Below are 14,676 nucleotides of genomic sequence, written 5' to 3'. Positions count from 1 at the left end.
CTTACTTCACAACGTGGCCTTGAACAACTTACTTGGCCTCTTTAGGGCTTCGGTTTCCTCCTTTGTAAAATGAGACCGATCACTAAGTTTCTTTCCTTTTTGTGTTTTTATTTCCCTATCAAAATCTATGTTTTTGTAATCCTAATCTGGGTAACTCTGGAAAAAGATTCCAAATTTAAGAAAGCCCTATGATGACCAAAGGTGACTAATAAGTACTGTATAAAGTTCCCTACTTTAAAATCAGACTGAGCTTTTAATTCAATGCTGGTCTCCTTTGTGTATTGGATATTAATTTTTTTAAGAAAATTTTTCTTGGGGTCCTCCCTGTTAAATAGATTTTAGAACTTCTGTTTCTTAACAGTACTAAATTTTACTGCTTCCCTAAACCCCAGAGAGCATTGATTGCCTCTCAGGTTAAAGAAGTGCCATATATAATGACCCACGGCTTGGAGGGAGTTTTATTACAGGGCATGTAGGCATGTATTGGAAGCATCAAGGTATTTGGAATATTATTTTTAAAAACCTGTATTTTATTTAAACCTCACCGAGCCAAGACAAAAATTTTCAAAAGAAAAAGCAAGCTCACTTCTGCTTCTGCTTCTGCTTTGGCTGACTCTTGGCCCCCAGACTGGCCCAGTTTAAGGAACAAATTAAGAGAACACAAGTTTTCAATCTTAGGGAACATTGCCTAACATAGGACAATTTTAGATATTAGAACTTCATCCTTATAAAAGCAGTTAATAATTTTGCAAATCCACCATGTGCCACATATTGTTAAGCGTTTTCCTACATATTATCTTATTAATTATTAAAAATACTTCCATGAAAATGGGGCTCCATAAATTAAATAACTTGCGTGTGTTCACACAGCTGGTTTGAGACTGAGCTGGGATTCAGACCTCAATTGTCTACTTCCAAGACCTGTGCTTTCCACAAGACCGTGTCTTCTCATTCTTCCAGTGCTGGCTGGTTTCTCTGATTGTTTTCTTATGGAAGGTGCTTTATCTGTAAGAAAGAGTCTTGCTATTTTCTTATTTAATTCCTTTAGTTTTTCAATAGCTTTAATTCATTTTAAAATATTTTCTTCTAGTCCGTGGCTTATCTTTTCATGATCCTATCTTTCACAGAGAAGCTCTTAATCTGATGAAGTCCAATTTACCATTTTTCCCCCTGTGGATCATGCTTTTGTTGTTGTATCCAAGAAATCTTTGTCTGACTCAAGGTTACAAAGATTTTTCTCCTAGAAATGTTATAATTTTAGGATTTATGTTTAGGTATACAATCTACTTTGAGTTAATTTCTGTATCTTTTGAGGTATGGAATGAAGTTCTCTTTTTGCATATGGATATCTAATTGTTGACTGTCCTGTCTACACTGATTTGCCTTTGCAACATACATGTGTTGGTCTGTTCCTGGGCACTCTATTCTGTTATGATGATCTCTACTATTTATATGCAAATACCACACTGTTATTTACTATAATAAGACTTGAAGTCAAGCAGTATAAGTCCTTCCTTTTCAAAGTTTTCTTGTCTATTCAAGGTCTTATATCATTTCTCTAGTTTTTATTTATTCAGAGATATGTTTATAAAATAACATCTAGAAATCTAAACATAACTTAAAATTCAGAATTACTAAAGAGTGGTATAGAAACTTTCCATAATCTAGCTTCATCAGGAAATGAGGCACTCTGGGCATCAGATTCCATTTGGTTAATCAAAAATTATTCTATATACCTTACACAGATTCCAAATTAAAAAAAAAAAATAGAATAGAATAATTTAGACCAGAATTGTTTTGGATGTGATTTCAAATTTCACTGCTGTTTCAGAAGCTACTTTGGGCCCTAGAGTATCTTAGTCTTTGTGAGCACTGGCTGTCATTGTCCTGGGAAAAAGGAATTACTGATTAAAGAACATTTATTTGGTTATATTGCTGCTGCCTGCCACAGTATCTACTCTACTTTCGACTTGGAGGAAACCTTTTTCAAACACATGAAGTGTTATAATTGACAGTGATAGACATAGCATTCTGGTATCTGTCTCTCCCAATAAAGCATATCCCTGGTCTCTTTAAACTTGCTATCTGCTGAAGACGGTGAGGAGTACTATTAATTAAGCCAACTGATCCCTGATAATGTTAGCCATCACTGCCACTGTGTGACATTGAGCAAACTATTCTTCCTCTTTGGGTCTCAGTTTCTTCATTTCCATCCAACCCTCAAAATTCTTTGATTCTTTTTGTAGTGTATTCATTCACTTAAAAATCACAACTCTTTGAAAAATAATTAAACAAAAACTCTTAATGCCAAAAAGCACTGTAGTAAATTAAACTGGGATCTTTTTAAATTAGAAAGTAGTGGTCTTCGATGCAGTACCAATTGCCTAACACCACTGCATCTCTGCTTTTAACTATGGCCAACTCCTAGCAATTAAGATCACATTCATGGTTCCTGGTACTGCGACATTTTGTGGTCCATGAAACCCCCATATTCTGAGAAGCTCTTGCGTTAGCTTCTTGGGTCAAAAGAAGGAGAAAGGAGAATAGCTCAAAGCCTAAACTACTCCAAAGGTTCAGAGCACTCCTGAGTTGGCAGGTAGGATTTTCAAATGCATCTCCAAAGTAAATGGTATAGTATTAAAACTAAGAAGGCTTTTAAATATCTACATCATCTATATAACCAAATATAACCAAGTACAACCATCATCTTTAATACGCCAAGGCATAGCAGAGCTACTCGGGTCGTATTCTCTCTGTTTATTGCTATACTATTAGAATGAGAAGCTTGGAGAGCGTGAAGTATACTAGGGAACATAGAATATAGAAATGAATTAAAAATTATAAAAGGAACATTTATTGAGCCTATTTATTGAGAACGTACTGTGTGCAAAGTGCTGTGTGAAGAACATCTTATATATTATACCATTTAATCCTCAACGATCTTGAAAACTAGACCTCATTGTCTCTGTCTTACAAATGAGGAAATGATGCACAGAGAGTTCATGTTACTTGCCTAAGGTCACACAGTAGTAAGTGGCAGAGCAGGTCATGAATCTACATCTGTCTCAACCTGGGGTTTAAATTCTTAGTAACTATGTCAGAAACTAGCTCTCATAACTTAGCCAGCTCATTTAGAGAGTAATTGAATTTTTAGTATGAATTACAGTGATCCAAAAACAACCGAGTACTGATGGGTCACTTTTGGATAAACTCAATGGAAGGAGGAACTCATGGAAGGTTTCCTGAGAAATTGCTTTGAGTTACATTTTGAAATGAAAGATATATATTGGCCTAGAGAGAAAGGTGAGTTCGTGCTGAGGGGACAGACTATATGAGACTATGAAGGTACAAATGAAAAAAATTGTGTGTTCAGGGAGCAAACATACAGACTTAGTCTTTGCAGAGCAACAGCCAGAAATAAAGCTGATGTCATAGGGGTGAAAATCCAAGAGATTTCACTTTATTATGATAGGCACTAGAGAGCAACTCTCGGTTCTTAAGCAAGGGAAGGAACATAATTAAAACTGTATTTGATTTTCAAATTTATCCCACAACTCATGTAGGATAAATAAATAGCTTTAACATGCATCAGGGAAGGTCAAGAGAAAATTTCTTTGCAAAACACATTCGATACCTAACAAATTATTTTCAGGAATAAGATATAGCTCACCTCACTAAGGCCCTGCAGCCTTGATAGTGCAATGACAATGTATTTAGGCCCCTAAATTAAGAGGCCTGGAAGCAGATTTTACACAATTTTCAGAAATAAAGGTGACTAGCCCACCGCAGTTAAGCTAACAGCATGTTTCCGTCATCACTGGTATTGTGCAGTGTGTATAAATGGAACACTACAAGGGTTATAGATTAAAGTCAGGGTTAGGCAAATAGAATACTCTCAACAATATGTATTAAATTGAGTTGATTGAAGTCCACTTTCTGACAGCAATTGCTGCTCCTCAGTGAGGGCTAATGTATTTGGTGAACTACAGTTGGGTTTGTGCCATTATAAATCCACTAATGTTAACTTAATATCTCTTCACATTTTCTGAAGCATTTTCTTTCTCTCTTCTCTCTCTTTCTTTCGCTCTCTTTCTATCTCTCCAGTTCCAGAGACCTAATGACTTCTCACCCCCTTTTCGCTTTGGGACTGTGCCCAATGGCAGCACAGAGAGGAATATTCGCAATAACTACGCAGAAATGCATTCCTACATGGGAAAGTTCAACCAGAGGGGTGTAGATGATGCATTGCTCTCTCTGAAAACAGGGTAAGAAGTGCTTCCAAGCTCAGAGTCTTCAATATGTTTGTCATATTTATTACGCATACATTGAATCAGATGTACTGTGCTTGAGTGCCATACAGAGTTAAAGCAAAAAAATTTCCGAGTTAAACTTGATACTATAATTCAGGCCAGTGCACAAAGATCCCTATGCTATTATTTACTTCTATGTACTTTTTTTTACAAATGATATTCTGCTTACATTAATGTAACCATGAAATAGGAATTAAATAGATGTAAAAGCAGAAAGAATGAGTCAAGGGTAAGGTTCATGTGTTATGCATGAAATAAAGACTTGTTGACTAAGAGGTGAAAATGATAATACTGATGTCTTATGGACAAGGGAGAAATAAAAGGAGAAAAGGGTAAAATTTTTTAGACAACAAACAATAAAAATATGTTGACTGGTCTTCCATTCCAGCTTTTATTGGTGTTCTTTGATTCAGCTCTTACTTTAGAAAGAATTTGTCTATTAAAAGGAGCTTGTCGTGAACTGCAAATATGTTGCTTGCACAATCCCAGCTACATTGATCTCTTTATTCATTTGGCCTCCAGAAGCCACAGCTGACAAATAAGACAGACAATTGAGCATGATAGATGTTGGGATCTGGGGGTCCAGGGGTCTTGTAGCTGATTTCCTGTGTTGTATAAGTAGCAGCACTTGGACCTCCTGGTGGCTTCCGTTCTAGAAGAGCACAGTTACCTAAAATACTGTTATTTAAGTATTTAGGTGTGTTATAATAAGACTCTGTGTTATCACCATAAATCCACTACAGGTTTTAGAAGATGGAATTTGAACTTGAGGGTAGAACTACATTGGGTAGTCTGGCCTTTGGTACTTTACATTTATCAGTCATATTAGAGCTTTGGTTGGTTCTATAGGGTACTTATGGACCTTTTGAAATATATTCTTTGTCTTATACCAGAAAGGGCTAATTTTTTCTTGAGGAGGGATAAAGCTAACTTGACTGATACAAGTGAAGGGGATGATGCATTCCTTTCCGTTCTACAGACATCTCTGTTACCCATATGGTTATGTCTGAATTTCTTCCACTACCTTTGATGTGCTTAAAAGTTGGTTTTAAATATTGATTTATGCCTTCCCGCCCTTACCCCTAGTCTTACTCACTTCCATACATATTCTCTTCTTGTAAAACACAAGATATAAATGAGGTTCTTACATATGTTTAGGGATTTAAGAGATCCGAGTTCTATGTTACATACTCTTGTAGTTTCACCCATTTGCTCTTAACACAAGCCTGTGCTGCCACCACCCCAACTACTCATTTTTCCTTGTGCTGAAAAGCAGAATATTGAAACCTTTCTGACCACTAAAATAGCATTGCACGTCTATTAAAGCACATACACCTACCTACACTTTTCCCCGCTCTGGACTGGAATGAACTGAGAAATGAAAAATGTTATATAAATCTAACCCTTGCTATTTGTTGTTATCATTGTGATGGTTACTTTTCATTATTTCTGTTATTATTTTTATTGATTCCTTTTTACTTCCTCTCCTTTTCAGACACAGCTTATGAGATGGCTTCAGGCCCAACTTACATTCTCATCATTCCCAGTGGGAGGGAAAGAACTCCTTCGACTTGAAATCACATAAAGAACAGCCTGGGATTTAGGTTTTAGATTCTGGCTGAGTTCCAACTTGAGCCTTCCTTTGACCCAGTTCTCCCCATAGTTTGCTGGAACCTTACTGCTTCATATTAATGGTCCCATAGGTAGTTTGGTACTAAAATTCCTCCACTGGATTTGGTTTGTTTGCTTCTTTCTCGCACAGGAAACTGGATGCCTTCATCTATGATGCAGCAGTGCTGAACTACATGGCAGGCAGAGATGAAGGCTGCAAGCTGGTGACCATTGGCAGTGGAAAGGTCTTTGCTTCCACTGGTTACGGCATTGCCATCCAAAAAGATTCTGGGTGGAAGCGCCAGGTGGACCTCGCTATCCTGCAGCTCTTCGGAGATGGTGAGTTAAAGAAAGGGAAAGTGCCTACTTGGCCTCTTCTGCTAGCCAGTCCAAAACATCGGCACCTCTTCTTTTTTCATTCATCTAACCCCTGCATTTCCAGCCATAACAAAGTACCACAAATAGAGTGGCTTAAATAATGGAAATATATTGTCCTATAGTTCTGGAGTCCAGAAATTCAAGATCAAAATATTCATTGGTTTTTCTTGAGGGCTGCAAGGGAGAATCTGTTCGATTCCTCTTCCTAGCGTATGGTGGTTTCCTAGCGACCTTGAGCGTTCCTTGACTGTAGATGCCTTACCCCATCTCTACTTCCATGTCCAGGTGGCCTCTCTCCGTGTGCATGTTTTCCCTTTGTACGTGTCTGTGTCCAATTTTCCCCTTTTTTAACCACACCAGTTACATTGGGTTAGGGCCCCACTCTATTCCAGAATGGCTTCATCTTAACTAATTACATCTGCAGTGACTCTATTTCCAAATAAAGTCACATTCCAAGGAACTGGGGTTAAGACTTCAACATATGAATTTAGGGAAGGTCACAATTCAACCCATGACAAGGTGAAAGATGAGACAGAGGATTAAAGTAGTTGGTGAAGGAGGTGTGTTTCAGGATTGCAGGCCATCATCAAACCTTCAGGAATAAAGTAAGAGAGGCTGGCATTAGATGTTCTGAACAGACATCTCACATGTGACCAAAGTAGATGGAACTTTGGAAAGGTCCCTGCTTTTTATGTGCCCAGAGAAAGGGCAGAGAAATAATCAACTTGTGGCCATCTACTCGTTCTTCCCTCTTTCTCTCCCATCTTGCTCTTTCAGCTGGAAGAGGTAAGAGGCAAGGCTCAGGTCCTCAGAGGCTGACATCATAAAATATTCCCCAGTGACATTCCAGCAGCAGACTGAGCAGCCAACCTGCCTTGAGAAAATCTCATCTCCTATTTCATTATAGCATATCTTCTGCATCCCTTTTCATTTTGTCGTTCAACGTACCTCCTTCTCCTGTTAGCCTCTCGGAAGCTAATCCAGTTAGGGATGAGCAACTTGACTCTACTTGGCCCCACAGGCCATCAGCCAAGCAGTTCTCTAAATCACCTCTGCAGAATCTTTCCTGCTAGGGATAAGAATCAGAAGAGTACAGCGGAATTTCAGACTCCAGGTGGAGTCGGTTGCTCCACTAGTTAGGAAAATCATAGTTTGATCAAAGAAGTGAGTAAAAAGTGATTTGATTAACATTGGAAACAGGAGGGCATTGTGGCTGGAGTGTTAACCAGACATTTTGGTATAAGAGCTTCTGTGATTTTTAAGTAGCTGTCACTTAAAGATAATAACAGAGCTCTATCTCTAAGGAAGAGCAGCAGCAGATGATTTATAAAGGTGGCCGAAGCCCTAGTCAGACTATGCAAAGTTCACATTTGAAACCAAACCAGAACTGCTAGAACTAGTGATTTTCTGTATGAGATTTTCAGAATTTTACTCGTCTAGAATCGGATGCATTCGAGGGCACATGGTTTGTTTGTTTGTTTTCCTTTTGTCTAGGATTTCTAAATCCTAGTAACCAGTGAAATGAATCAAGATTATTAAAACCTGACATGAATTGAGATTATCAAAGGTCCCTCAAGCAATGTCAAAAGGAGGCACGTCTGAATTTAGTGGTCTCATTTTATTCATGTTTACTCCCCTTTATATTTTCCTCTACATAAGAGACCAGTAAGTCCGAGGGCCCCTATGGAATCAATCAATGTCTCTGTTGATCTCTGTCTCTCCTCCCCACACCCAGTCTGCTTTGTTCATTTTTTTAAGAACAGTTTTCCGAATCACTTGTTTGATGATGTTATTCCTCACTTTCTACAAAGTAAAGTGCTAAGTGCTTAGTCTGGTGCTCAAGTCCTTAGCAATTTTGCCTCGACCTTTTTTATTCATCTTCCTTTGCCTACTATTATTCTGTCTGAACTGTTCTGCATGCTTTTCCCTAAACAAGGCTTGTGATTTCCCACCTTCCTCCCATCAGTGATGCTATTTCTGCTGCCTGGAGTGCCTTTTCATACCGTATAAGTTAAAATTCACCCATTCACCATGCCCGCCTCCAAGTCCTGGCTCCCACATGAAAACCCACTGGCCACCCCCCCACGCACAAAATTACTCTAATTTGAACTCTTGTTTCCTGCATATAGCTTATCATATCAATTATTTATATACTAATTTACACTGTATAGATAATAGAAGGCAGAGGTAATGTTTCATATCTTTGTATTATCTGCAGTACCCACATTAAGTTCTCATTGAATACTCGTAGACTACATTGATGAATTACTTTTTATTGGTATTAATAAAATTACTGTTAACATTATTAATTTTCTTTCTTTATGTCTCTATCTCTTTCTTATGTTTTTCTCTCTCTTCCTAATACCCATCATGTCTCCTTTCCTCTTCTCCTCTCCTCTCTTCTCTCTTTTCCTATTCTCCTTTCTGCCCCGTCTCCAGGGGAGATGGAAGAGCTGGAAGCCCTCTGGCTCACTGGCATTTGCCACAATGAGAAGAATGAGGTCATGAGCAGCCAACTAGACATTGACAACATGGCGGGTGTCTTCTACATGTTGGGTGCAGCCATGGCTCTCAGCCTCATCACCTTCATCTGCGAGCACCTTTTCTACTGGCAGTTCCGGCATTGCTTTATGGGTGTCTGTTCTGGCAAGCCTGGCATGGTCTTCTCCATCAGCAGAGTAAGTGCTTTGATGCGGGTACCTGGGGCCTATGAAGGACGGCTTAGTCTGGCACTGTACAAAGCAGAGAGACCCAGCAGGGCACTCGCTCCAGCCTTATGCTGCTAAAGCAAGAAACCACATCACATACATTTCCCCAGGGGTTGGGTGATATAATTTCAGGTAGCTCAAAACATAGGCAATGCTATTTTTCCTTCAAGAAACAGCTTTCTGTGTAGGGTTGGGAGCATTTGGTTCTCAATAAGAACTATCAAAATAAAAAAATTGACCTTTTAACAAATGTTTTTCATCACCATTAATTAATTCTATATAGGCTATATTAATTATTTAATCCTTTCTAAAAAAATAACATTTCAAAATCACATTTCTAAAATTCACAGTTTTATTTAAATAGTGAAATGTAATATTTCTCTCTTATTCTAACATACAAAGGTATATTATTGCTTCATTGTTCCACTCTGTGTTTTAACCATGTATGAGTTATGGGGAGTTAAAGAACTTAACAGAACCTTCAGAAAAAAGTCCTAACCCATAAGAAATTTACATTCTAGAAACTTCCTTAATTGGAAGAAAGTATAACTCTAAAGTTGTTCTTTATTTAGATTTCTTCTATGTTTCTGGTCCAAAGTGAGGATTCAGAACAGTTTTGAATATGAACAGAAGGTCATAAGGAAGAGCGAAAAGGGGCAGAGGGGGCATCTTTTGATTTTGTTCATAAAGTTATGGGATTCATTCATGAGAAGTGAACTCAAATGTCCTTTTAGAATAGCGTTCTGGATTTCAGATATGAGCTACTTTGGCTCAAATGCAGTTATATAAGAAAATGAATTTCTCATTAAATGATTCTACCTTTTGATAATTTTCATGTAGTATTTTAGTGATAGAGAATAATTTCCTCTCTGGCTATTAGTTGATTCAGGCTGTTGAGTAACATAGAAGCAGGAGGATGGAACTTGTGGCCCCTGAGTCATGTTTTATTCCTTAGGTGGCCCTTCTCTAAGGTCCCACATAGGGTGATGGCAGAAACAGTGGGAGCTGGTGACCCGTAGTAGAAATCATAGCCCTTAGACATAATCAGTGCCTGTAGAAGCAAAATGTTTGGCATTTTCCCCTGGCCCTAATCCAGAAGGTTTAGAAAGGAGGCCTGAGAAAGAAAGTAGAATAACCTTACCTTGAAGACCTTCTATCTCCTTGCCGCCCTCTGGGACAGTGAGGTTTATCTCATCTAAACCTTCTTCTTTGCTATTTAGCTGCCATTCTCCTTCCTAACTTCCTCTCCTCTCATCTCCATCCACTGGGACAACTTCCCGTTCCAAATTAACCCCTTTGTTTTAAAAACACAATTCAAATGGCCTCCTCTTCAAATATCTTCCCTTGTCAGGGGGAAAGTTCCATATTTGTCCACCTTTCAAGGCAGGGAGCAAGAAATTAGCAGGAGGCTGGCTTGACCTTAGATTTGAACCCAACCCATTCCCACTCCTGGACTGCTGCTGTTCTTGAAGGCCCTATTCACAGGGAGTTCTCGATCAATACTAATGTGTTAAGATGTTAATGTTTATGATAAAATTAAGTGAGTGAGAAAGTATAAGAAGGAAACCAGGAGCTAAAGAGAAAATAAGTGAGAGAATTCAACAAGGGAATTATTTATTCCTCTTTAGTACTTGATATCTGCCCCAGCTCTTCCCTCCCACAGTGCAGGGCCCAGCAGGAGAAAAATCCTTTTCTGACCCCAGGGCTTCCTAATTTTCTCTGTGAATTTGGTTCATGCTTGGCTCAAGAAGAGAACTGCTCAGCTGTTATTTGGTGATCAAAATTCTAAAAGCTGCTCAAAATTTGTCAGAGCTGGAAAAGAGTGACAATTGTGAGCCACTGAGCTCCCCTGTGCTTCACTGCCGGCCAAGGGTGGCCAGCCAGAGTAGAACAGTCTCAACATCTGCAGAACATTGCTGATGACCTCCGGGAACCCGACAATATTTTTTGCTCTTGGTTGACACCAGGGCATCATCTTTAAGATGTGAAAACCTGGGCATAGAAAAGAAAGTCAGTGCAAGTCAGTAACGTAAGTCAAGGCAAGAATGTCATGCCTTGCGATTTCATCCTGTTTGCTCAAGTCACTGGGTGTAGCCATGCCCCCTCTCAAAAGCCAGGCCACACGACCTTAACTTGTGATAGAAGACCTCCTAAATTCAGGGGGATAAATCAGGCAAGCTTCTAGCCATGTCTTTCTGTGAGTATGTAAGACTATCTGTCTTCCCTGACTTTTCTTACTCAGTTAGGCAATTACTAAGGGGGGAGAGGAGAGCGTTCTTTACAGTCACTTTTAGCCTCACTGGATACCTAATCCAGCCATCCTCTTCTTCAGGGTATCTACAGCTGCATCCATGGAGTGGCTATCGAGGAGCGCCAATCTGTGATGAATTCCCCCACCGCGACCATGAACAACACACACTCCAACATCCTGCGCCTGCTCCGCACGGCCAAGAACATGGCTAACCTGTCTGGTGTGAACGGCTCCCCACAGAGCGCCCTGGACTTCATCCGTCGCGAGTCATCCGTCTACGACATCTCCGAGCACCGCCGCAGCTTCACGCACTCTGACTGCAAATCCTACAACAACCCTCCCTGCGAGGAGAACCTCTTCAGCGACTACATCAGCGAGGTAGAGAGAACTTTTGGTAACCTGCAGCTGAAGGACAGCAACGTGTACCAAGATCACTATCACCACCACCACAGGCCCCACAGCATCGGCAGCGCCAGCTCCATCGACGGGCTCTACGACTGTGACAACCCACCCTTCACCACCCAGCCGAGGTCCATCAGCAAGAAGCCCTTGGACATTGGCCTCCCCTCCTCCAAACACAGCCAGCTCAGTGACCTGTACGGCAAGTTCTCCTTCAAGAGTGACCGCTACAGTGGCCACGATGACTTGATCCGCTCAGATGTGTCTGACATCTCCACCCACACGGTCACCTACGGAAATATCGAGGGCAACGCCGCCAAGAGGCGTAAGCAGCAATACAAGGACAGCCTGAAGAAGCGGCCGGCCTCGGCCAAGTCCCGGCGGGAGTTCGACGAGATCGAGCTGGCCTACCGCCGCCGGCCGCCCCGCTCCCCGGACCACAAGCGCTACTTCAGGGACAAGGAAGGGCTACGGGACTTCTATCTGGACCAGTTCCGCCCGAAGGAGAACTCGCCGCACTGGGAGCACGTGGACCTGACCGACATCTACAAGGAGCGGAGTGACGACTTCAAGCGCGACTCGGTCAGCGGAGGAGGGCCCTGTACCAACAGGTCTCACCTCAAACACGGGACGGGCGACAAACACGGCGTGGTCAGCGGGGTCCCGGCACCCTGGGAGAAGAACCTGACCAACGTGGAGTGGGAGGACCGCTCTGGGGGCAACTTCTGCCGCAGCTGCCCCTCGAAGCTGCACAACTACTCCGCCGCGGTGGCCGGGCAGAACTCGGGTCGGCAGGCGTGCATCCGCTGCGAGGCGTGCAAGAAAGCGGGGAACCTGTATGACATCAGCGAGGACAACTCCCTGCAGGAGCTGGACCAGCCGGCTGCGCCGGTGGCGGTGACGTCCAACGCCTCCACCACCAAGTACCCCCAGAGCCCGACTAACTCCAAGGCCCAGAAGAAGAACCGAAACAAACTGCGCCGGCAGCATTCCTACGACACCTTCGTGGACCTGCAGAAGGAAGAAGCCGCCTTGGCCCCACGCAGCGTGAGCCTGAAAGACAAGGGCCGTTTCGTGGATGGGAGTCCCTACGCCCACATGTTTGAGATGCCAGCTGGTGAGAGCACCTTTGCCAACAACAAGTCCTCAGTGCCCACTGCCGGACACCACCACCACAACAACCCCGGCAGCGGCTACATGCTCAGCAAGTCGCTCTACCCTGACCGGGTCACGCAAAACCCTTTCATCCCCACTTTTGGGGACGACCAGTGCTTGCTCCATGGCAGCAAATCCTACTTCTTCAGGCAGCCCACGGTGGCGGGGGCGCCGAAAGCCAGGCCGGACTTCCGCGCCCTTGTCACCAACAAGCCGGTGGTCTCGGCCCTTCATGGGGCTGTGCCAGGCCGTTTCCAGAAAGACATCTGTATAGGGAACCAGTCCAACCCCTGTGTGCCTAACAACAAAAACCCCAGGGCTTTCAATGGCTCCAGCAATGGTCATGTATATGAGAAACTTTCTAGTATTGAGTCTGATGTCTGAGTGAGGAAAGAGGTTAAGGTGGGTACGGGAGGGCAGGGCTGTGGGCGTGTGGTGCGCATGTCACGGAGGGTGACAGGGGTGAACTTGGTTCCCATTTGCTCCTTTCTCGTTTTAATTTATTTATGGGATCCTGGAGTTCTGATTCCTTCTGAGGGCAATCCTGGTGACCAACACGGTCTCTCCTCCCTTTCCATTTCACTCCTCCTTCCTCCATCTGTCAGTCATTCCTGGTTCCATTAGAGGATGCAGTGGGCTCACTCAGCAGGAGAGGCCAGAGTGGAGAAGGGAAGCTGCTCGTGAGCTTCCCCCTAGCATGTGAGGCTTCAGAACTCTGTCACCCACTTCGAGTGAAGCAAGGAGAAGCAAAAGGAGGCCACGTGAGCACAGGATAGCTCTTTCCAAACTGATCTTTATGTTTTGATGAGGAGGCAAAAATTCAAATAAGACCGTTTATCATACTTGCCTGTGAATGTAGAGCGGCTTTTGCTAAATTCTTTTTGCTTAGATGGCATCTGTTGAGGGATCATGTGCCAAGCAGAGGGTGGGAGGCCATGTGTGTTGGTATATAAGCCAAAAAAAAATGTTTACTTCAATTCCATGAGACGCATGACTGGTGAACTGGAACAAAAGGTCATTGGAGGATGACAGGAATTGCATCACAGCCGTCTTTCGTGGATGGACTGCGTGTGCATGTACAGCCGTGTACGCTTACACACGTGTAGTCTATACATGCATGTGGTCAGGGGCCTATAGATGTAGAGAAGGCAACCTTGACTCTTGTTTCTTTCAATATCCCTAAGCAACATGCTCGTTTTGGCTTATGTACAAACAGAGATGGTCATATGTTACCTGAATTTTGGCTGACTCTCCCCTTCACCCTTCCTGAATGAGGAGAATGGAAGTTCTTGAAAGAGAAGATTCTGTGGCTTGGACCAAAAGGTGGTGAACAGTCCTATAAGAGCAAGGTACAAAAGTAATTCCTCAAATTGCCAATACTTAAAACCCGTTTTGGACAAGGACTTGCCAGGAAGGCTAAAGGGAAACAGAAGTAGCCATGATTCTTTTGCCCACGCTTGGGAGCAAAAACAATTATAAAGCTCTTCGAGCTCTTTAGACCCCCAGTTGGTCACGGTTTCGGGAGGAGCTAAGTAAGGCTTTGAAGAATAGAGGAGTCATTTGTGACAGGGTAAGTGAGAGAGGGGGATGTTTTCAATGCTTTGATCCCTTCTTACTTAACCTGGAGCTAGGAGAGCAAGCTTTTTCCCCCAGAATTGATCACAAATAATAGGGAACAGACAGTTACGAGGACTGAGCTTGCTTGAGCACAGCTCAGGAGGCATGGAGAGAAGGGAAGAGATTTGGAACGGGGGGGGTGGGAGGGGTGGGACTTCCCCGCTACCCTGTCGGGTCTGGCTCCCTGAGAAGTGACATTGAGCTCAGTGTGAACACTCTAGGTAGAAGCCCTTCCACCTTTCTGCAA

The 14,676-nt window shown here is 42.5% G+C and overlaps 1 protein-coding gene across 1 annotated transcript in view; it reads left to right on the top strand.

The window, feature by feature from the left end:
- GRIN2B (glutamate ionotropic receptor NMDA type subunit 2B) overlaps positions 1-13,975 on the top strand; it is a 387,278-nt gene extending 373,303 nt beyond the window's left edge. Inside the window, exons 10-13 of the mRNA XM_006912640.1 lie at positions 4,105-4,265; positions 6,073-6,260; positions 8,739-8,977; positions 11,340-13,975. Of these exons, the coding sequence (XP_006912702.1) occupies positions 4,105-4,265; positions 6,073-6,260; positions 8,739-8,977; positions 11,340-13,196 (2,445 nt within the window). The 3' untranslated portion in view covers positions 13,197-13,975. The remainder of the gene's footprint in view (positions 1-4,104; positions 4,266-6,072; positions 6,261-8,738; positions 8,978-11,339) is intronic.
- Positions 13,976-14,676: the final 701 nt, after the last annotated feature.

This window comes from Pteropus alecto, unplaced genomic scaffold, assembly GCF_000325575.1.
Source record: "Pteropus alecto unplaced genomic scaffold, ASM32557v1 scaffold103, whole genome shotgun sequence".
NCBI lineage: Eukaryota > Metazoa > Chordata > Mammalia > Chiroptera > Pteropodidae > Pteropus > Pteropus alecto.
This window is presented reverse-complemented; position numbering and strand designations above follow the sequence as displayed.